This window comes from Herpailurus yagouaroundi, unplaced genomic scaffold (genome assembly GCF_014898765.1).
Source record: "Herpailurus yagouaroundi ecotype Mexico unplaced genomic scaffold, PumYag 67793, whole genome shotgun sequence".
Classification (NCBI taxonomy): domain Eukaryota; kingdom Metazoa; phylum Chordata; class Mammalia; order Carnivora; family Felidae; genus Herpailurus; species Herpailurus yagouaroundi.
In genome coordinates, this window is record NW_024420586.1 from 9,405,113 (window position 1) to 9,427,551 (window position 22,439).

The 22,439-nt window shown below is 43.7% G+C and overlaps 1 protein-coding gene across 1 annotated transcript in view; it reads right to left on the minus strand.

Annotated features, from left to right (window-relative positions):
- DMD (dystrophin) overlaps positions 1 to 22,439 on the minus strand; it is a 2,039,083-nt gene that overhangs the window by 19,816 nt on the left and 1,996,828 nt on the right. The window contains exons 81-82 of the mRNA XM_040468816.1: positions 13,598 to 13,841; positions 12,258 to 12,381 (exon numbers count right to left, since the gene is read on the minus strand). Coding sequence (XP_040324750.1) covers positions 12,258 to 12,381; positions 13,598 to 13,841 — 368 coding nt within the window. The remainder of the gene's footprint in view (positions 1 to 12,257; positions 12,382 to 13,597; positions 13,842 to 22,439) is intronic.

The following is a 22,439-nucleotide window of genomic DNA, read 5'->3' on the forward strand; positions in this document are numbered from 1 at the left end:
AAAAAAAAAAAAATGAACGCACCAAAATAAGACAGGGTAAAGTTGGTTTGCTATGGACAAAATATTCTTTAAATTCTGACACTCACCATGGTTTTAGGCTTTACTTGAAGGCGTGATAGCCCACGTGACCCAATTCCCTTTGCTCGACTGAAATGATCATGGTTCTACTTGCTAAAAAGCGACTTCGGCCAGGGCGGTTCAGTCATTTGAGCATCCCTGACTTGGGCTCAGGTCATGATCTCAGTTTGTGGGTTTAAGCCCCATGCCGGGCTCTGTGCTAATGTGTGGAGCCTGCTTCAGATTCTGTCTCCCTCTTTCTCTGTCCCTCCCCTGCTTGTGTGCTCTCAAAATTAAACATTAAAAAAAAAAAAGTGACCAGCCAGAACCTATGTAGCCTATGCTGAAAAGATCTGCAAATCCTTTTATCTGTGATTTTGATGATACATAAGCCAACTGCTTTCTCTGTATCAAATAGGAACAATATGCTAGATTTTCTCTTAAAAGGGGGGCTGTATACAAACAACTACCCCCATCATTATTTTTCTTTAGATTACTAATGTAAATCACGTTATATCTTGAACCAGTTTCCAACTCGATGTATGATTACCTTATTCCTTCTCTCTTTACTGCCTTTCTCCAATGGCTTTTTAAATTAGGCTTTAGGGTACCTGGTTTCAATTTTGAATACAACTGCTTTGTACAGGTTTTTAAATATATTCTAGTATCTAATGATGATGCCAATGATTAGCTGGTCAGTATGGAAGGGGGTCATTCCACACTGTGAATGATACAGTGAAAGGTAGTGACATTCAGAGCCAATATTCGTTTCAATTTATTTTTTTAGGTGTACAACATGATTTGAAATATGTATATATTGCAAATTGATGACTGTAACATTGGTTGCCAAAATACCTACACTTTTCTTGTGACAAGTACTTAAGATTTACTCACTTAGCCACTTTCAATTATACAGCACAGTACAGTATTGTTAATTGTCTCTATGCTGTATGTTACATCGCCAAAACTTATCGACGGAAGTTTCTACCTTTTGACCACCTTCACTCATTTCTCCCAACCCTGCCTATGGCCATCACTCATCTGGTTCTGTGTATCTATGAGTTTCCTTTTCTTCAGAGTTCACATATAAATGAGATCATGTATTTATCGTTTTCTAACTGAGTGTAGTTAGCATCATGCCTGCAAGGTCCATCCATGTTGTCACAAATGGCAGGATTTTATTCTCTTTGATGGTTTAATTTTCATTGAATACACACACACACACATTACAGTTTCTTTATCGGTCACTGGACATGAAGGTCGATGCCATGTCTTGGCTATTATAACTGATGCTGCAGCGAACACTGTGGTTCAGATATTTTTTTGAGATCGTGATTATGCTTCCTTCAGATAAATACCCAGAACTGGAATTACTGGATCATGTAGTACTTGAACTTCTAAATTTTTGAGGAACCTCCATACTGTTTTCCATAGTGGCTGCACCAGTTTGCATTCCTGCCACAATGCCCAAGAATTCCCTTTGCTCCACATCCTTGACAACACTTGTTATCTCTGGTCTTTTTGATAATAGCCATTCCACCAGGTGTGAGGTGAAATCTCATTATGATTTTGACTTGTATTTCCCTGAACATGAGTGATGTTCAGCACTTTTTCATGTACCTTTTGGCCATCTATTTGAGAGCAGGAAGCATGTACCTGCTGGACATAAACACTGGAAAATGTCTATTTAGCTCTTCTGCCTATTTGGAAATCAGATTTTTTTTTTCTATTGAGTTGTAGGAGTTCATATATTTTGGATGATAATCTCTTATCAGATAAAGGATTTGCAAATATCTTCTTCCATTCCATAGGTTGCCTTTTTCGTTGATGGTGTCTTCTGCCATGCAGAAGGTTTTCAGTTGAATGTAGTCCTACTTGTTTGCTTTTGCTTAACTGTGCTTGTGGTGCTAAATCTAAAAAGTCCTTGCTGAGGCAGATGGCAAGGAGCTTACCTCCTAAGACTTGTATTGTTTCAGGTCATATGTTCAAGTCTTTAACTCATTTTGAGTTGGGTTTTGTGCAAGGTACAAGATAGTAGTCTAGCTTCATTCTTTTGCCTATGGATATCCAGTTTTCCCAACACCATTCACTGAAGAGACTTTCTTTTCCCCATTGTATATCCTTGGCTCCTTTGTCATAGATAAATTGCGTATATATGCATGGGTTTATTTCTGGGCTTTCTACTCCGTTGCGTCAAAGATTAAAATCTTTGATTTTAAATGTCAATACCACATTGTCTGGACCATTATGGCTTGGTAATATGGTTTGAGATCAGGAACCATCATGCCTCCAGCTTTGGTCTTTGTCAAGATTGCTTTGGCTATTGGGGGTCTTTGGTGGTTCCATGCCTATTTTAGGATTGGTCTGTTTCTGTGAAAAATACCATTGGGATTTTGATAGGGACTGCATTAACTCAAATGCTTTATGTAGGATGGATATTTTAACAATATTCTTTTAACCCATGAGCATAAAATAGCTCTCCATTGTTTGCATCTTTCATCATTCTTCCATCGATGGTTGATAGCTTTCACCGTACAGGTCTTTCAGCACCTTCATTAAATGTATTCCCAGGTGTTTTATGTATTTACTTTTTGATGCAAATGGGGTTGTTGTCTTAATTTCTCTTTCTGATAGCTTGTTATTAGCGTAGAGAAACAACAGGTTTCTGGATATTGATTTTGTATCCTGCAACTTTACTGAATTCAGTTATTAGTGCTAACTAATCATTAGTTAGCGGGTGGAGTGTCTGCTAAAAATTAGTCCCGCTAAAAATTAGTGGCTGGAGTCTTTAGGCTTTTCTCTATATAAAACACATTGTCTGCAAACTGGGGTCATTTTTGTCCTTCCTTTATGATTTGGATGGCTGGTGTTTGTTTTTCTTCAGTGACTGTTCTGGCTAGGACTTCCAATACTATGTTGCATCAAAGCAGTGGGAGTGGACACCCTTGTGTTTTTCCCGGTCCTGGAGGAAAAGCTTTGTTTTTCACTGTGGAGCATGATGTTGGCGGTGGGCTTGTTCCATATGGCCTCTATTATGCTGATGTATATTCCCTCTATGCCCACTGGGTGATAGTTTTTATCATGGATGGATATTGAATTTTGTCAAATGCCTTTTCTTCCCCTACTGAAAGGATTGTCCGATTTTAATCCTCGGTGGCATTGCTGTGTTGTGTCATATTGATTTGCAGACGTTGAACCATTCTTGCATCCCTGGAATGAATCCCACTGGATCATGGTATACGATCCTTGTATTATATTGTTGAATTTGTTTGGCTAACATTTGCCGAGGTTTTTGCATCTGTCTTCATCGTGGATATTGGCCTATCATTTTCTTCTTTTGTGGTGTCCTTGTCTGGTTGTGGTAGCAAGGTAATGCTACCCTCGTAAAATGAGCCTGGGAGTGTTCCCGCCTCTTCAATTTTTTGGAAGTGTGAAAAGGGTACATATGAACTCTTTATGTTTGGTAGAATTCACCTGAGAAGCCATGTGGTCCTGGACTTTTGTCGGTTGGAGGGTTTGTGATTACCAATTCAACCTCCTTATTAGTAACGGGTCTTGCCAAATCTTGTATTTCTTCATGACCCAGTCTTTGTAGGTTGCGGTATTCTAGGAATTTATCCATCCATCTCTTCGAGGTTGTCGCGGTAGTGGGTGTATAATTGTTTTTAAGTGTCTCTTACGATCCTTTGTATTGAGGACAATCTGTTTTATTATCTCCTTTTCTTGTTTCAATTTTAAATTCCAGTACACATACAGTGTTATGTTAGTTTCAGGTGTTCAATATAGTGATTCAACAATTCCATACATCCGTGATGCTCATCATAATAAGTAAACTCCTTAATCCCCACCACCTATTACATCTCCTCTATGATTTCTAATTTTGACTCCTTTTCTTTTGGTGAGTGTAGCTAAACGTTTGTCTATTTTTATCTTTTCAAAAACTGAGCTCTTAGTGTCATTCATCTTGCCTTTTTTTGATGCTATTCCCTTTATTTCCACTCTGATCTTTATTTCCTTCCTTCTCTTAACTTTGGACTTTGTTCTTCTTTTTCTACTTCCGTGAACTGTAAAGTTAGGTTGTTTGAGACTTCTCTGGTGTCATGGTGTAAGTATTTATCACTGTGAACTCCCTCTTTGAACTACTTTTGCTGTGTCCCATAAATTTTGGTATGTTGTTTCCCCTTTCATTTGTCTCAAGGTATTTTTTAAATTTCTCTTTTGATTTCTCTTTGACCCACTGGTTGTTGAGGAGCATGTTGTTTAATCACCTATTTGGGAATTGTCTAGTTTTCTTCTTGTAACTGATTTCTAGTTTCAGACCATTGTGGTCAGAAAAGACGCTTGATTTCAATCTTCTTAAACTTACTAACACTTGTTTGGTGGCCTCTAACATAGGATCTATCCTGGAGATGGTTCCAATTATGCTTTAGAATGTATATTCTGTTTCTGGGTATCTAAGTTATCAGTTAAGCCCAGTGTTTGCCTACTGATTTTCTGTCTGTATGATTTATCCATTAATAAAGAGGGGAATATTAACGTCCCCTACTCTTACTGTATTACTGTCAATTTCTCCCTTTAGGTCTGTTAACATTTGCTGTATATATTCTAGTGCTTCTATGTTGGGTTCATAAATACATACAAATGTCATATCCTTACTGGACTGTCCCCTTATTACCTAGTGCCTTTTTTTGTGTGTCTCTTATGACAGTCTCTGTTTTTAAGCCTATTGTGTCTGATGGAAGTAAAGCCATCCCAGCTTTGTTTTGGTTTCATTTCCATGGAATATCCTCCTCCATCCCTTTACTTTCAGTCTGCATGTGTCCTTGTATGTGAAGTGAGTCTCTTATAGGCAGCATGTAGATGGGAGTTCCTAAAAATTTCGGGTAGAGTTGATATGCAATGTCACATTAGTCACTGAACTTCTCTGTACCTTACGCTATGCTCACAAGCGTAGCTCCCATCTGTCACCGTACAATGCTATCATTGACTACGTTCCCTGTGCTGTGCCTTTTATTCCTTGACTTAATCATCCCATAACCGGAAGACTGTTATTTCCCGCTCACCTTCACCCATCTTGCCCCATCCTTGACTGCTGGCCCCTCTGGCAGCCATCAGTTTGTTCTCTGTATTTATCGGTCTGACTCTGACTCATCTTGTTTGTTCATTTATTGTGTTTTTTAGAGTCCACATCTGAGTGAAATCACAAGGTGCTGGTCCTTTTCAGTCTTCTGTGAGTTAGCACACTGGAGTCCTGGGTGGGGCTTTTTAGATTGTAGGTTTCAGTCTGTTTTCATTTAAAGTAATACCTCAGGGGCACCTGGGTGGCTCAGTCAAGCCTCCACCTCTTGGCTTTAGCTTAGGTCATGATCTCATGGCTTCATGGGTTCGAGCTCCACATCGGGCTCTGCGCTGGCAGTGCACAGGCTGCTTGGGATTCTCTCTCGCAAGAGAAAGAAACTTAAATAATTTTTCATAGGTATGCACTTGCTTTCAAAATTGTTTTCTGGCTATTTTGTATTTCCTTTGTTCTCTTGCTCTCTTCCTCTGTGATTTGATCTTCTGTAGTCATGTGCCTTGATTTATCTTTTATGTGTGTATCAAAAGTTTTTGTGTTGTGGTTACCATGAGGCTTATATAAAATCTATGTGTCATAGTCTGTTTAAAGTTGGTAACAACTTAGTGTGAATGCATTCTGAAACTCTCCATTTTTGGGGCGCCTGGGTGGCTCAGTCGGATGAGCGTCCGACTTCGGCTCAGGTCATGATCTAGTGGTTTGTGAGTTCAAGCCCCATGTCAGGCTCTGTGCTGACAGCTTAGACCCTGGGGCCTGCTACGGATTCTGTGTCTCCCTCCCTCTCTCTCTCTCCTCCCCTTCCCTGATGATGCTCTGTCTCAAAAATAAATAAAAAACAAAAAAAAAACTCCATTTTTACTCCTCTCTCAACATTTTACACTTTTGATGACACAATTTATATCTTTTTATCTAGTGCATCCATTAATGAATCATTGTTATTTTTACTATTGCCTTTTAACGTTCATATGAAATTTCTGAGCGATTAACCTACCACCATTACAGCATTATTCTGAATGTAATGATGTATTTACCTTTACCAGTAAAGTTTATATTTTCATATGTGTTCCTGTCACTAATTAGTGCCCTTTGAGCTTGAAGAAGCCCCTTTGGCCTCTCTTGTAAGACTGGCCGAGTGGTGTGAATTCCATCAGCTTGTGTGGAAAACTCTTCTATCTTTGCTTTACTTCTGCAGGACAGTTTTGCCGAATAGAGTATTGTGGATGGCAGTTTTTTCTTTTAACACTTGGAATATATCATTGAACTCCATTCTGACCTGCAGAGTTTGTGCTGACAAATCTGATGGTCTTATATGGGTTCCCTTGTACTTCACACATTTTCTTGGCTGCTTAAGATTCTCTCCTTGTCTGTATCTTCTGACACTTTAATTATAACATGTCTGGGTGTGTGTCTCTTAATTCCTCTTACTTGGAACTTTCTGGGCTCCCGGATCTGGATGTCTGTTTCCTTGCTCAAGTTAGGTAAGTTTTTTGACCCTTTCTTTCTTTCTCTGCTCCGCTGAGACCCCTCTAACGTGAATATTTGTCAGCTTGATCATATTCTAGAAGTCTCTTAGGCCATTTTCAGTCTTTGCTCTTCTGATGGATGGATTCTACTGTCCTGTCTGGGACTGCTCATCCATTCTTTGAGTATATGTCATCTGTTACTGAACCCCTCTCAAGTATTTTTCAGCTCAATTATTGTATTCTTCAGCTTTGTGGTTTCAACTGGGTACTGTCTTCTATTTTCTCTGTCTTTGGTGAAGTTTTCACCTTAGCTGCATTGCTCCCGAGACCGTGATGAGCATCACTAGGACCATCGTTTTGAACTCTATCAGTAAAATCACTCATGTCCACTTCATTAACATCTCTTTTGAGGTTTTGTTTTGTTCTTTGATTTGCAACATATCCCCTTTCATTTACCTTGACAGTCTGTGTTGGTTTCTATGCGCTGGATAAAACAGCCACCTCTCCCAGGCTTGGACTGATTTAAAATCCTTGTAGACGAATCTTCTCTTTCAACTCTGCCCTAGCTCTTGGTTGTCTCTCAAACATTTGTTTGTCCAAGCAGCTCTCTTGGTTCTTAGTGGCACCCAGTGATTGAGGGCAAGCCAAGACCTGTCAGTGTGCCAAAGGGGAGGATCTCAGCCAGCAGCTTTTCAAGCCTGTGGATCTACTTTGTTCGGGGCAAGACTGGGAGGTGGGAGGGGGTGTTGGTTCCCTGTGCTCTGAGCCCCGAGGGAGAGCCGTTTACATTTTTTTGTTGGCCACCATCCCACCGAACCTGTGAACACAAGTCCTACTGGCCACTGAATCCGGATGATCAAGCTCTGTGTCTCCTGGGTGGCAGCCTTGAAAACCAAGAGATCGCATGTGACCTGGAGAGAGGAGGCGGGAGGGCAGCAAGATGGTAACCGCCAGCCTCCACCTTCGCTGGGGAGTATTTTAGGTGGCCCCTGTGTGTGTGTTAAGTTAGAAGCCTACTCCTCAGGCTGAAGCTGTTGTGATAAATAAGGCGGCCTCTCTGAAGCCTGAGTGGGTGTATTTTACTCTGTCGCCCCTGCGCGGAGCCCCGAGGGGTTAGCCATGGTGAGTCCGTGTGAGCCCTTGGCTATCTTGCACTCATGCCCTGTTGAATTGAAAGCCACATGTTCTGGGGGCCCATCTCTCAGGCAGGAGTCTGGAAAGCTGGGGCATCAGATACAAGCTTCAGAGCTCTCCCCGGGAAAGCTGTGAGCTCCTTTCCAGTTGTGTGTTGCCACACGGGGGCTGGAGTTTATGACGGCATTGCGTTGTGTCTCAGCCTCTCCTACCTGTTTCAACGTGGGGTGTTTGTCCCCCCCGCCGTTTGTCTGCGATGTGTAGGAGTCACTGACATGTGCTGGGTTTCTTTCAGAGGGAATTGTTCGGTATGCAGTTATAGATTTGGTATGTCTGTGGGAGGAGGTAATTTCAGGACTCTGCTATCGCCATCTTTAACCAGAACCTCCAAGTAAACCTGTTAAGTATGTGGATTGTTTCTCTGTCTACACAAGGATGTGTTGTGCTTGCTTTCTAAAACGAATGCTTCTTGCCTAGACGGGGCTCGGCTAGACAAGGTAGGAGAGGGTTGATTTATGGAGGCGGGCAGCATGTTTAGGACCTTGTTTGTGGTCGTAATAGGGGCCGACGCATATGTCCAAACTCATCCAGACATATACATGTGTGCATTTCGTGGTGTAACACACTCTTCAAGAAAGTGAAAAAAATCAAAAGAAGGTAGATAAAGGAAGAAAGGAACACTGAGGAGTGTTCTAGATCATAGGTGACTAGGACGAAATGAGAACTAACTGCAAATGTGACCCTTCACTGGATGCTGAATGAAAAAAAATAGAAAGCTATAAAGAATATTACCGGCAGAACTGGGGCTATTTCAATTTCAGTTATGTAGACTATTGTATCAGTGTTAATTTCCTGTGTGATAATTCTTTAGTTAAAACAATTTTTAACGCCTATTTGTGAGAGGGAGCGAGTGCGTGTGTGAGCAGGGGAGGGCCAGAGGGAGAAAGAGACAGAGGATTGGAAGCAGGCTCTGAGCTATCGGTGCACAGCCCAATGTGGGGCTCAAACTCACAAACCGGGACATCATAACCTTGGCCGAAGTCGGATGCTTAACTGGCTGAGCCACCCAGGCCCCCCCCTCCTGTGTGATAATTCTGTCAGAGAGGACCTTTAGTCTTAGAAGATAGGTGGTGAAGTGTCATTATGTGTGGAATATAATTATTAAATGCGCCAGTTAAATATACAAACCAACAAACTCTGCACACATATACTAAGCACTTACACTGTAAACATACACAGTATGCATACAGAGGTGTATACACAGAAAGCAAACGTGGCAACATGTTCAATTAACTCCAATTCTGCCATAGTTTGAAATTACTCGGAATAAGAAGCTAGGGAACCTCTTTACCCAAATTAGATGAAAAAGTGGGAAGAAGGTAAGGGGTAGTCAGCAATTAGGACTGGTCTCTAAGTCACGGACCCCTGTATATGTAGTTCACGCAAGCCAAAAGAAGGTAGACTTTGTTAATTTGTCTCTTCCAACACAATGTAAGCTTCGTGATGTTGTCCCCGTCACAGAACGTACGGGAAGCCACATATGGTATGCAGAGACTTTACAGTGCTGAGTACCTGGCGGATGCCGGAAGCACTCTAACTCATCGGGTGGCCTGGGACGACACGTTAAAAAGTCACTGGGAGACTCTCTGTAAAGAATGCAGCGTGGTTCTGCAACTCCCAGCCTTGTCGCTGCTCGGACACTCAAACCAGAAAGAATCGGGCTGCACTCACTCACATACTCGCATGCACCCTTCGAGAAGATGGTTACAGAGCTGGACAAACACCAAAAACACAGCCAGTCCACCTGACAGTAGCCGGTTAGCCTAAAGGCACCACGTACAGCTCTTCTGCCCCAACCGTCTCGGCTCTCCAAATCGTCAGGACCACAACCTGACGGGTACTGTCATTTGTGATTACAGGCCAGTGATTACAGGCCTCGATAATTAATGCTCCTGAGCTCCCAGGGGTCTGAATCTCACTTGTTAAAAATATGCAACTCAGTTTCGCATGCTTTGCTTATGACTTCAAAGGAAGGGGAAATCCTGCAGCGGGAAATAACAAGGAAGACCCACGACCTCTGTTGTTTTTGGAGTTTACAGACTTTTCAAAGACATGTATTTGTTCATGTGCTGAGCTATCACTTTCGGTCGCAACCGTCCGTTAGTTGTATTCAGATCTCACGGGGGGACAGGGAATCTGATGCCGACACTGCCCTGCATCCCCGGGGGTGCGATAAAGCCAGGAAGAGTGCTTCCCACACATTCTCTTCCTTCACAGAAGCACTGGAACCTGGCTTTCCTACGAGATTTGACTTGTCTGGAGGAACACAGGACTCTGCCCACGACTTGAAGGTCCTAAAATTCATCAGATTTGTGTCCACTGCCCTCTTGCCCTCTTCAGGGCCCTCATCTTCCTTCCTCTATTCCTAAGAACCTCACTACCGTCTGAAGAGCCCAACAATCCGGGTCTCCTCAAACCCATGAAAAGCAGCCCTCAATGGTCTCCATGTAGCAGCAGCTCACATGGGCAGGGCTTGAAAGCATTTTACATTCATCATGTCCAACTTTCCAATTTCCCAGACCATGGTCCCTGATCACCACAGAACTCACATCCTTCACTCTTCCTGTCTGTCCCACCAATTTTGGTTGGGCACTTGGCCTCTCTATATGCTCATCTATGGAACATCTTTAGTATAAATGAAGTATAACATGAATTCGTCAACACACCAGGATACCAGAGGTCTACGGGTGAGGGATCAAGGAGAACACGCGTCTCTTCCCTTCCCGGAGGTAAGATCGAGAGGGTCAAGTATAACCAGTCTCGGCCCAGGGACAAGGAAACCGAAAACACGGAGTCTGCCTCATGCTGTGCCTTGAGAGAGAAGGAGAAAGAAGGGGGACAGAGCAAGTGTTTGGGGCCTTCACGACCCGCCCCCGCATGTCGAAGTCTAGCAGGGCAGGAAAATCCAACAGGCAGATGGCTGGTGACCGTCTACCATCATTTATGTCTCATGCCCTCCAGTTTTCTTCGAACCCCATCCTAGCAGAGAACACTGCTGAAAGACACCAGACCGTGTCCTCAACAAACTCACCTTCTGCTCCAGTCCTTGTTGAGACTTAGTCACGTTTCACGAGCGTCCTCGCTTTGCTTCAGCCTCCCTGGTCTTCGAGATGACCCAGTCCTTTACTTCCCCGAAGAGACCAGAAATCCTCCAACTTCCCTCATCTCGGCTGCAAATGTTTTCTCAGAAGTGGCTCGTGCATTTACGTGGTGCAACGCGCTGTAATTTGGTTTCTGCGTTTGACCTTGTGCCCGCATCTTCCTCCTACCTGCTTGCCACTCCTTCACTACCCCGTCACCCAAATGGAGGTCTGCCTCCAGACACCGGATCCCAGCACCTTCGTGACCAGCTTCTCCGCTCACGCCTTGCAGCTGTCGACTCTGTGGCAGGCGCCACCAAATCCCCGAGCCCGTCCTTTCACGCCAGTTCCGGACCTGCGCTTCAACTCCTTTCTGCACATGACTTGGACCTGCCAGTTTCTCACAGTATGTCCCCAAAGGGATGACTATCTTCTTCCAACCAAGTGGCCTCGGCTCGGTTCCCAGTCAGGCCTGGAGCCCCAGGCACCGTATTTTCAGATCCTAGTCTCGCAGTCCTGTCTTCCCACCCATCTCTGATGTCTCTCAAGCCTAGACTCTGAACTCCCGTGACTGGGCCTTTTCTGTTTGCCTCTTGATCTCTCTTTCCACCTATAAAAGTTTTCCTCTGGGCCGGAGACAGCTGCCAGGATAGATCTTTTGAGACATTGCGTACCCGGGAAACAGGATTTTCAGTGGGTCGCCAACACTGACCAGTAGGAGTCAAATACCTTTGCCCAACACTCAGGTCACTGTACTGTGATCCCAGCCTTCCTCTGTGGCATTATCTCCTGCCCTCCTGCTTGGACCAGATTTCTCTACAGCAGTTCTGAGCCCTTGGCCCAAGGTCTTCATTTTCACTTAACGTCATTCCTTCGTCAAAGAGTGCTCGCTTCCTCCTTCACCCTTCAAAACTGTTCACAGAAAGCAATTCAGGGTAAAGCCTTTTGTGGCCTCCAAAATGAATGGAACTTAAAGACTAGACAGCCTTATTCCTTTTTACAATTTTCTTTCGTTACTCTAGAAAGGGGGGGGAGAGAGGAGGAGGGAGGCAATCTCTGACAGGCTCCAGGCTCATCACAGAAGCTGACACGGGGCTCGACCCCACGACCTTGGGATGGGGACCTGAGCCAAAATCAAGAGTCAGATGCTCAACTGGCTGAGCCAGCCAGGCTGTCCCACGTTGCCTTGTTCTGAGTAACGGAACGGCGGGCCCTCTGAGGGGCCCTGGACCGTGTGACTCACTTTTGTAGGCCGAAGACATTTATGACCGTGCCTTGTACGGAGCAGACAGTAGGTGATTCGGTTCATGATGTGAACCTCCGAGCAAACAATTCACCATTTCCAGCCCCGAAGGGAAAACAAACCGCAGGAGTGGCTAAGACACTTACCCATGGATTCCGAAGTCTGACTGCCAACCACCCGGAGCAGCATGGGCTGACTGCTGTCTGACCTCTGAAGAGAGGTAGAAGGAGAAGACACCGTTGTACCATTCACCTTGGCCTCGGCCTGGGGCTAAGGTATCCAGGAAAAAAAAAAACAGAATTAGTTTTCATAATAAGCACTCCAATAATTGTATACGTTTAAAATGAGCGTACTCAGGACTCAGAAATTATAAGCTGTTTTACTTAGAAACTTGCCAAGTTTTGCTGTTGATAAAGCTCCGCAGATGACGTCTTTGTATCTGAACTGTCCCCCCTTATACATTTGAAAAGGAATGATCGCTCCATTGGAAGGAGATCTATAAGATCACGAGACCTGATGACTGAACGACTTAGAAGGTGATGTGACGATGGGGAAACCATGTGAGACCTCAAAAACATAATGGAGAATGCATACTTTTCTGCATTGAGTAACGAGATGGAGGGAACACGTCTCAAACTTCAAAAATGCCACAAAGCTGGGACTCCGTGCGGGTAGAGCCTACCACAGTGCATGCTCTTGCTAGGTTTTCAATGGAGGCTTCCAAAGGGAGGTTTTAAGAACTAGAAACCGGGGGGTGCCTGGGTGGCGCAGTCGGTTGAGCGTCCGACTTCAGCCAGGTCACGATCTCGCGGTCCGTGAGTTCGAGCCCCGCGTCGGGCTCTGGGCTGATGGCTCGGAGCCTGGAGCCTGTTTCCGATTCTGTGTCTCCCTCTCTCTCTGCCCCTCCCCCGTTCATGCTCTGTCTCTCTCTGTCCCAAAAATAAATAAATGTTGAAAAAAAAAATTTAAAAAAAAAAATAAAAAAAAGAACTAGAAACCGGGGCGCCCGGGGAGGGGGGCTCAGTCGGTCAAGCGTCCGACTTCGGCTTGCGGGTTCGTGAGTTTGAGCCACGTACCGAACCCTGTGCTCACGGCTGGGAGCCCGCCTCGGCTTCCGTGTCTCCCTTTCTTTCTGTCCCTCCCCTGCTCAAACCAAAAAAAAAAAAAGAAAAACAACAACAACAACAAAAAAACTCCGTTTCAAGAGGGCACGATCTTCATTCGCTTTTAGGAGACGGGTGGAAACCTTCCGGTATTTATTTCCCAGCTCCATTTCGAGTGGCTCAAACACACAAAGATACAGTGGTTTCCCTCGTCTTCTTACAGCCCTCGACAGCCAGCGCTTGGCTAGGCACCTACAGAGCACTCGAGAAATGGATACTCGGTGACACTCTGAAAAGGCCCCCGAGCCCTACTGCCTAGCGCCGGGGCCGGGGGACAAAGGACGCGGCAGCCGCGCCGCGCGGGAGAGAGACGCGCGCCTCACTTGCTCCAGCAGCTGCCGGAGCCGCTGTAACTGCGACTCCAGCTGCTTGTTGTGGTCTTCTAGGATCTGCATCCTGGCCTCCAGGCGGCCCTTGTGCTGACGCAGGAGCTTGGCCTCGGCAATGAGCTCGGCGTCCCGGGGACTCTGGGGAGAAGTGGGCATCATCTCGGGAGGGGACGGCAGTGGGGACAGGCCTTTATGCTCGTGCTGCTGCTTGAGACGGTCATACTCGGCTTGCAGGTTCCTGTGGGCATCAAAAAAAAGTAAAAAAAAAAAAAAACAAAAAACAAAAAACAAAAAAAACAACAAGATCAAGTTGAACATCGCCTTCGGGTTTCCTAGAGGGCAGAGAGCTACATCTGACCACCACCAAACACAACGGCAAGCGAAAGAGAGGTACTCAATGAATGGTTTTCATGAGGACGATCAAACAAAATAAAATTGGAGGCTTCCGCCCGGTGTGGGGAGAGGCTTTTCAACCTTTTTATTTTACACGAAAGGCCTTGTAAGTGCCACATTCAGATGAATGAGCGGCAATGGGTTTAGTCATTTTGCAACCATTTCTTTCTGATGTCATGAGATCACAAGTTTTTACCTCTATCAACACTTGGGTTGGCTTGAAACAAAATCAAACATGTTCCACAGCAGTGTTTAACAGCATAGTAGGAGCGTGGCTGTGACCCACCACACTCTTGTAATAAATGTGACCTATGCCGTATTCGCTTCAAAAATTTTTGGAAGACATAAAGTCGCAGCTTTCCTATGTCCTCTCCTCAATATCGAATCTCAGTCCCTCGGCCCCACCGTTTCCAAGGAGATAATGCCGTCCTGAATTCCAGGTCTGTCATTACCATGAATGTATCCACAAATACTAGGTTGAACTTGGCAAAGATGCTGGTCTCGGGCTGTTTTTTTTTTTTTTTTTTTAACCTACAAAAATGGCCATTTCCTGGGATTCAATCTCACAGCATTATTTGGCAATGTTCTTAGACTTTAAGAACATTATGTTCAAGAACGTACATACCATTCTAAGAGTCGCTTTTTGCCTTCCACACCGTTTTGGAGATTTCTCCATGTTGATACATAATAGTTGGTGATTTTAAGTGCTGTAAAGTCTTATTCTCCTGCTTGAATACGTCAACAACATCATCCTGTCAGTGGATATTTAAGTACTTTCCAACCTTTACTATTATAAACAGAGATGCAATTAACTTCCTTCTGTCTCCTTGGATACCTGTTTAACTTTGTACATGGCATCCCGCAGTACACAAATTTCAGATTGGTTTTTTAATGTTTATTTTTGAGACCGAGAGAGACAGAGCCTGAGCAGGGGAGGGGCAGAGAGACAGGGAGACACAGAATCCCAAGCAGGCTCCGGGCTCTGAGCTGCCAGCACAGAGCCCGACGCGGGGCTCGAACTCCCGAGCTGTGAGATCATGACCTGAGCCCAAGTCGCACGCTTGACCAACTGAGCCGCCTAGGCCCCCCATGTAGTACGCAAATTTCGAATTTCAATATATCCTCTGTGTGTTCTGCTGCTGTTGAGAAAATCTTCCTTACACCTACGGTGTCAGGTTAAAAATTGTGCGGTTTTTGTTCTTTGTTTTGTTTTTACACTTAGAGATTCACCCAGACTCTTTTGTGGCTGCTGTAAAGCCACGATCTGATTTTACTCCCCATCCCACAGAGAAGTGAAGCCAGCCCCTTTCACTAACAAGTCCATCTTTTCCTCACTCCTTTCTAACGGTAGCTCTGCAGTACCTCAAGCCCTCATAAGTACACAAGTGTGCTTCTGGGCCTGTTCTGCTGGTTTATTTTTATATTGCCATGCAGATCGCACACCACCACTTGAAATAAATGGGTGTCTGGTAAGCCCACCTGCTGGGTCCTGCCTTAATGGTGTCTTGGCTCTTCTTGTTGAAATTTGGGGTTTCAATGACATTGGATGGATACAGAGTCAACACGGAAGAAGTCACTTGCTGTTATCGCATTATCACATCCAAGACTTTACTCCAGTCTGACTTTGCATCCATTAATGACACTGTGCCATCCACTGGGTTTTACTCCAGCTCCTCAGGTTGAATGCTGAAACCACACTGGTTTTTTTTAATAAATCCATTTAAGACTGTAGATTTCCTTCTTGCTTTAGAATTGCCCAGAGTACAGTTCCAAATGAGGACACTTCTCCTGTTGGCTAGCGTGGGCCTGATTACGACTCTCGATCTCTTTCTTGTAGTTCCGGTAAAAACCAAAATAAGATGAAGTATCACGTGTGAACAATGGGTATCTGGCCTCAGTTGAGAGAACTTCCTCTCCGCCAATGTGGGAGGTCTAGATCTCTGAGAAAATCCATGAGACACAAGCTACGTTTTCCCCCTGCCCAGTCTGAGAAAGTGAGATCATCATGTGACCAGGTTTCTAGCCAAGGAAATATTTCCTGTGGTTCCCTATCTGAACTGAAAGATCCACAGGGGATGGCATGTCCTCCAAGATGCTGGATCTCCACGGGGGAGAAGACCTAAAACCCAATCTATTCCTTTTCTTTGTAAAGCTCTATCCTGGACCTAACTTTACAGGGTTTCTAGAAGTGGTGGAAAGTCACGTGGGAAATCAATACGTGATCTTTTAGACTGAAATCCTGTCTATCTGCCATCACGCTTCAAGGAAAGCTGTGTTTGCACTGTTTCACGGCAAGCTGCTTTGACCAAGCCGTAATCAGACAACTTCTCAAAACAAGTTTACCCTAAGCCACACTCTGCACGTCAGTCCTGAAGGTGGGAACCGGGATATGTAGTTATTGATGTTAATTAAATCCAATGCCTGACTCTTGAAAAATGTTTCTGCGAACTTGAGGCAGCATCCAGTGTTTACAAGGTTTCATCTGATAGGAATCACCTTTCTTCCTCCTTGCAGTCACTACAAGCAATCCAACTTTGCCGAAAAGTCCCAACTAATACCACCTTTTAACGTAGAATCCCCTTCAAAGATTCTTCTTTCTGAAAACACTATTTTTAGATGTGGACTTGAGGACAGGACCGCAAACGATTACCATCTTCTGACGTGCTCTTCTCAGAGATACAGGTAAGTGACTACATTTTCTAGAGAGGTCTTCCCTGGTATCTTGATCTTCTGGATCTAGCTGTCCAAAGAGCTCTTTTTTTTTTTTTGTTTTAATGAGTTCATTTTAAGTGTCTTTGTTCAGAAAACATGGCTTGGTGTATACAACATGATTACATTTCTGTTTTTATGTTTGCCAGTGAAAACCAGAAACGGTTTATTTGAATCTGCCAGGGCTCCCCAAAGCTGGGCTGTAAAGAATATCAATGACTCTACAGAGGCCCCTTCTTGCCTTCCCAGATGTTGGAAATTCCTCTCAGGGGACCATTTCCTTAAAGACTCCTATCCTTCTTGAGCTCTGGAAGATTCTCAGCTATTGTGACTTCAAATACTGCTTCTCTGCCATTTCCTCCATGTTCTTCGAAAGCGCCTACTAGATATATTTTGGAGCCTGGTGGTGAATTCTGTCTCTCTTAATTGCTCATTTCTTTTAATGTCCTTATCTTCTCTGATGGGGTAAAGTCTAGAATTTGTCTTATCTTTTTAAGTTGACTGATTTATTTTGAGAGAGAGAAGGAGCGAATCCCAAGCAGGCCCTGCACTGTCAATGGGTAGCTAGACATGGGGCTCCGTCTCATGAACCATGAGCTCACGACCTGAGCCTAAATTAAGAGTCAGGTTTCACAGCTTAACCAACTGAGCCACTCAGGTGCCCCTAGAATTGGTCCTCTTGAGTTTAGTAACTTCAGTGACCAGCAAAGAGGCCTTTTGCAAATCCATCTGGTTCTTTCATTTTTACACCTCTCTACAGCCAGCAGTGGGGCTCAAGGTCCTACCCCTGAGATCAAGAGTCCCCTGCTCTACTGAGGGAGCCAGCAGGTGCCGGAGTCGTTGTTTTACCCAGGGGTATTTCCTTATCTATTTCTTCTCCTTCTGAACTCGGCTCTGTCAGGTAATTTTATGACTGGGCCCACTCAGGGCCTCCCGTCTAGAGCTAGACCTTCCATTGGTGGTTGACACGAATGCACTTATCGATCATTTTGTCACCAGGCAAACAGGGTTCAGGTCCTGGTTTCAAGGCTGCGTCGCGATGATCTCCTTGGCGACTGCGAGCCCCGCCTCTTCCCCTTGGAGCATAACGCTGCATCCCTGGCTGCAGGTAAGTGAGGCAGTCCAAACTGTTCTTTGTTCACTCCAGGTACACGTCTCTATGTGTGTTTGTGGAGCCCTGGTTTTAAATGCCTGGCTCGGGGCCCCTACCTTTTAAGGGGAGTTTTAATTCCTGTTACTATAGCAGGAACTGAAGGTGCACTGAGTCATCTGTACACGCTGCTCAGCACGTGCGGGTTTTCTTCCTTTCATTCCATCCATCAGCCACCACTGGATCAACGCTAGAAGCAGGGGAAGGTGGCTGAAACCAAGGGCTAATGTCATGTGCATCAGCAGCCTCCCAGGACATGTTGATTTTATAGATGTAGGATCAGTGTTCCCTCAGTATTCATTCCAACAGAAATTTACCAGGACAGGATTAAATGAGCCCAAGAAGTGCCTTTCTCCTAAACACACAGGTGACACGCATAAATCTTCCATTAAGCTCACTCACAAACTTGATTTCCAGGGACTAGTTTTTCCTCCTAAGACTCTGAAGCAGGATAAGCTGTCAGGCCACAGGTTCAAAAAGAGCTCAAAAGAGGGACCTTGGCCAGAAACCACGTAAAATACCAAGTATTTGAAAAAGTGATGTGTGACGTGTTGAATGAAGAAGAGATAACTTTTCCTAACACATGTAGTCTGGGTTGCAGCGTCGGTAGGGCCTATTTTTTGCAACAGGAAAGAGCAAAACAGGGAAATACTTATTTTCTGATCTTGAAGAATATCTGTGCCAGTGCCTTTTAAAGTTCATCATAAGGCTAGGTTTTTTGGACACATTGTAGGGGAGATCGTTCCCATACAAGACCAATAGAATACTTACCTCAGTTCCAAGGGGAGTTGTTTTAAAGCTCAACCACAAATACTGGCTGTCAATTTATAGACTGCTAGCAATGTATACCGTGTTCTTGAAGTTGTACATCTCACCCCTCTCAATTCTCTCATTAGAATGTATTTATGATGTCATTTCAATAGAAACGAATGTATGTCAGCAATCGGATGATGACTCCAGGGAGAATCTATTTATGCTCTTGATTATCTGGTAAGTTATATTTCTCTGGTAGCTCCCTAAAGAACACTAATTCAAATTCACCGCACATGGCTTTTGTCACCAGAATTTCTTCCGGCAGCCAGTCCTCCTGAAAAGAAGGCTCCCATTATTAAGTTCTTATTCTCTGTACAGCTTTAAAAAAAATCCCTCCAGCCGACAATTATGTAGATGCATCTGATTATTTTAGGTCATCCAGTGGACAAGCATGGGTGTCCAGATACAAATTGACATTAAAAATTTCCTCTTCCAGTGCACGTGGAACATTCTCCAAGACAGATCACGTGTTAGGCCACAAAACAAGTCTCAACAAGGTTAACAAGACTGAAATCATATCAAGCCTCTTTTCTGAACACAAGGGTACGTAACTAGAAATCAATTGCAAGAAAAAAATACTGGAAAGACACAAACACGTGGAAAGTAAACCACGAATGGGTCAACCAAAAGTTCAAAGACGAAAAAAAAAATACATAGAAATGAAAATGGGAACAGAATGGTTCAAAATCTTTGAGCCACAGCAAGAGAAATTCTAAGAGGAAAATTTACAGGGATGCAGGCCTACTTCTAGAAACAAGCAAAGTCCCAAATAAACTAACCTACAACTAAAGGAACAACCAACAATACCCCAACAAAGTCCAAAGTTAGTAGAAGGAAGGAAATAATCAAGATCAGAGTGGCATGAATGACACAGACGAAAAACCCAGAACAGATCAATGAAACCAGGGGCTGGTTCTTGGAAAAGATCAACAAAATTGCCATAAACCTTTAGCCAGACTCATCAAGAAAAAAAGAGTACACAAATAAAACCAGAAACGAGAGGGGATAAAGAACAGCCAACGTGACAGAAATAAAAAGAATTACATACCAATAAATTGGACGACCTAAAATGAATGGATAAGTTCCTGGAAAACTACAGTCTCTCAAAACTGAATTAGGAAGAAACAAAGTTTGACTACATCGATTAGTAGTACTGAAAATGAATCAGTAATCAAAAAAACTCCCAACAAACAAAAGTCTGGGACCAGACGGCCTCACGGGTATTTTATACTAAACATTTTTTTTATTAAAAAAAATTTTTTTAATGTTTCTTTTTTTTTTTTTGAGAGACGGAGTGCGAGCAGGGGAGGGGCAGACACAAAATCTGAAGCAGGCTCCAGGCTTTGAGCTTTCAGCACAGAGCCCAACGTGGGGCTTGAACCCACGGACCGTGAGATCATGACCTGAGCCGAAGTCGGACGCTTAACCGACTGAGCCACTCAGGTGCCCCTTTGTTAGAACTAATACCTGTTGTTAAAAAAAAAAAACAAAAAAAACTTCCAAAGAAAAAGGAAATTACAGGCCCAATATCCCTGATAAACACAGATGAAAAAATCTTCCACAAAATTGAGCAAACGATACACCACATTATGAAAATGAAGGATAAAAGCCTTAGGATTATTCCAATAGATGAAGCAAAAGCATTTGACAAACCTTAACATCCATTCATGATAAAACCTCTCAACAAAGTGGGCTTAGAACACACTGCAACATAAGAAAGGCCATATATGACAAACCCACAGCTAACATCATAGTCACTGTGGGAAAACTTTAGAGCTTTTCCTCTAATGTCTGGAACAAGACAAGGATGTCTCCTCTCACCACTTTTATTCAACATACTACTGGAAGTCCTGGCCACAGCAATCTGACAAGAAATGAAGGGCGTCCAAACTGGAAGGGAAGAAATATAACTGTCACTATTTACAGTTGACATGATACTATATAGGGAAAACCCTAAAGACTCTAAGAAGTAATGAATGAATTCACTAAAGTTGCAGGACACGAAATGAATATGCGGCAATATGTTGCATTTCTATAGACTAATAACGGACTAGCAGAAAGTAAGAAAATCCCATTTGCAACAGCATCAAAAAGAATAAGATACCTAGGAATAAAATTTAACCGAGGAGGTGAAACGCTTGTACTCTGAAACCTCTAAGACTATGATGAAAGAGGTCACAGACAGATGCAAAGATATTCCATGTTCATGGACTGGAAAAATATTGTTAAAGCGTCCATACTACTTTCAAGGCAATCTCTATCAGAATACCAATAATATTTTTCACAGAAGTAGAACCCATAATCCCAAAATTTCTATGGAATCACAAAAGATCCTGAAAAGCCAAAGCAATCTCGAGAAAGAAGGACAAATCTGGTGGTAACACAATCCCAGATTTCAAGTTATGCTACAAAGCTACGGCAATCAAAATAGTATTGTACCGGCACGAAAAAGGACACCTAGATCACTGGAACAGAACAGAGAGCCCAGAAATAAACACACACTTGTATGGTCAATAGTCTACGACAAACGATCCAGGAATACCTAACGGGGAAAGATCATTTCTTCAATAGATGGTGCTGGGAAAACTGGACTGCTACCTGCCAGAGAATGAAATCGGACCATTTTCTTACTCCCTACATAAATATGAACTTAGGATGGATTGAAGACCTAAATGTGAGATCTAAAGGAAAACATCGCCAACAATCTGTTGGACTTTGGCCTTAGCCACATTGTTGTGGGTATGTCTCCTCAGGAAAGGGAAACAAAAGCAAACATAAACTGCAACTACATCAAAGTGAAAAGCTTCTACACCGCAAAGGACATCACCAACCAACCAACCAGAAAACGTACTGAATGGGAAAAGGTATTTGCAAATGATATATCAGAGAAGGGGTTAATACACATCATGTTTTAAACAACTCTTACAACTCAACACCAAAAACCCCCAAATAATCCAATTAAAACAGGGGCAAAGAACGTGCATATACTTTTTCTAAAGAAGACATACAGATAGCCAATGGGCCCATGAAAATAATGTCTAACATCACCAATCATCAAGGAAATGCAAGTCCGAACTGCAGTGAGATAGGACCTCACACTTGTCAGAATGGCTATTATCAAAACACCAAGAAACAAGTGTTGGCGCAGAGGGGGAGAAAAAGGACCCCATGTGCACCCCTGGTGGGAATGTAAATTGGTACAGCCTCTGTGGAAGACGGTACGGAGTTTTCCCCGAAAAATTCAAAATTGTACTACCATACATAAGATCCAGGAATTCTACTTCTGGGCATTTGAAGAAAAGACTAACTCAAAAAGATGTATGCACCCCCATGTGTGCAGCAGCATTGTTTACAAGAGCAAAAAACACCCACAAGTCCACTGAAAGAAACATAAAGATGTGGTGTATCAACACTGGATCATTAACCGTAACAAAGGAAAGAAATCTTGCTACTTGTGACAACACGGATGAACCTAGAGAGTATTATGCTTAGTGAAGTCAGTCAGACCGAGCAAGGCAAATAAGCATAGGATTTCACTTACATGGGGAACCTAAAACACAATGGGAACAAATCCCAAACCGAACAGACTCATCAGTCCCAAGACCTAGTGGCTGCCTGAGGGGAGAAGTAGAGAAGCGAATGAGGTGAAGGGGATTAAGAGGGATCAACTTTCGGTTCTAAAATACCTCATGTGGATGAAAAGTACAGTCTAGGGTTTGGGAGTATCGTCAATACTGGTAAGCTTAGCATCGGGGGCACCGCATGCTGTAT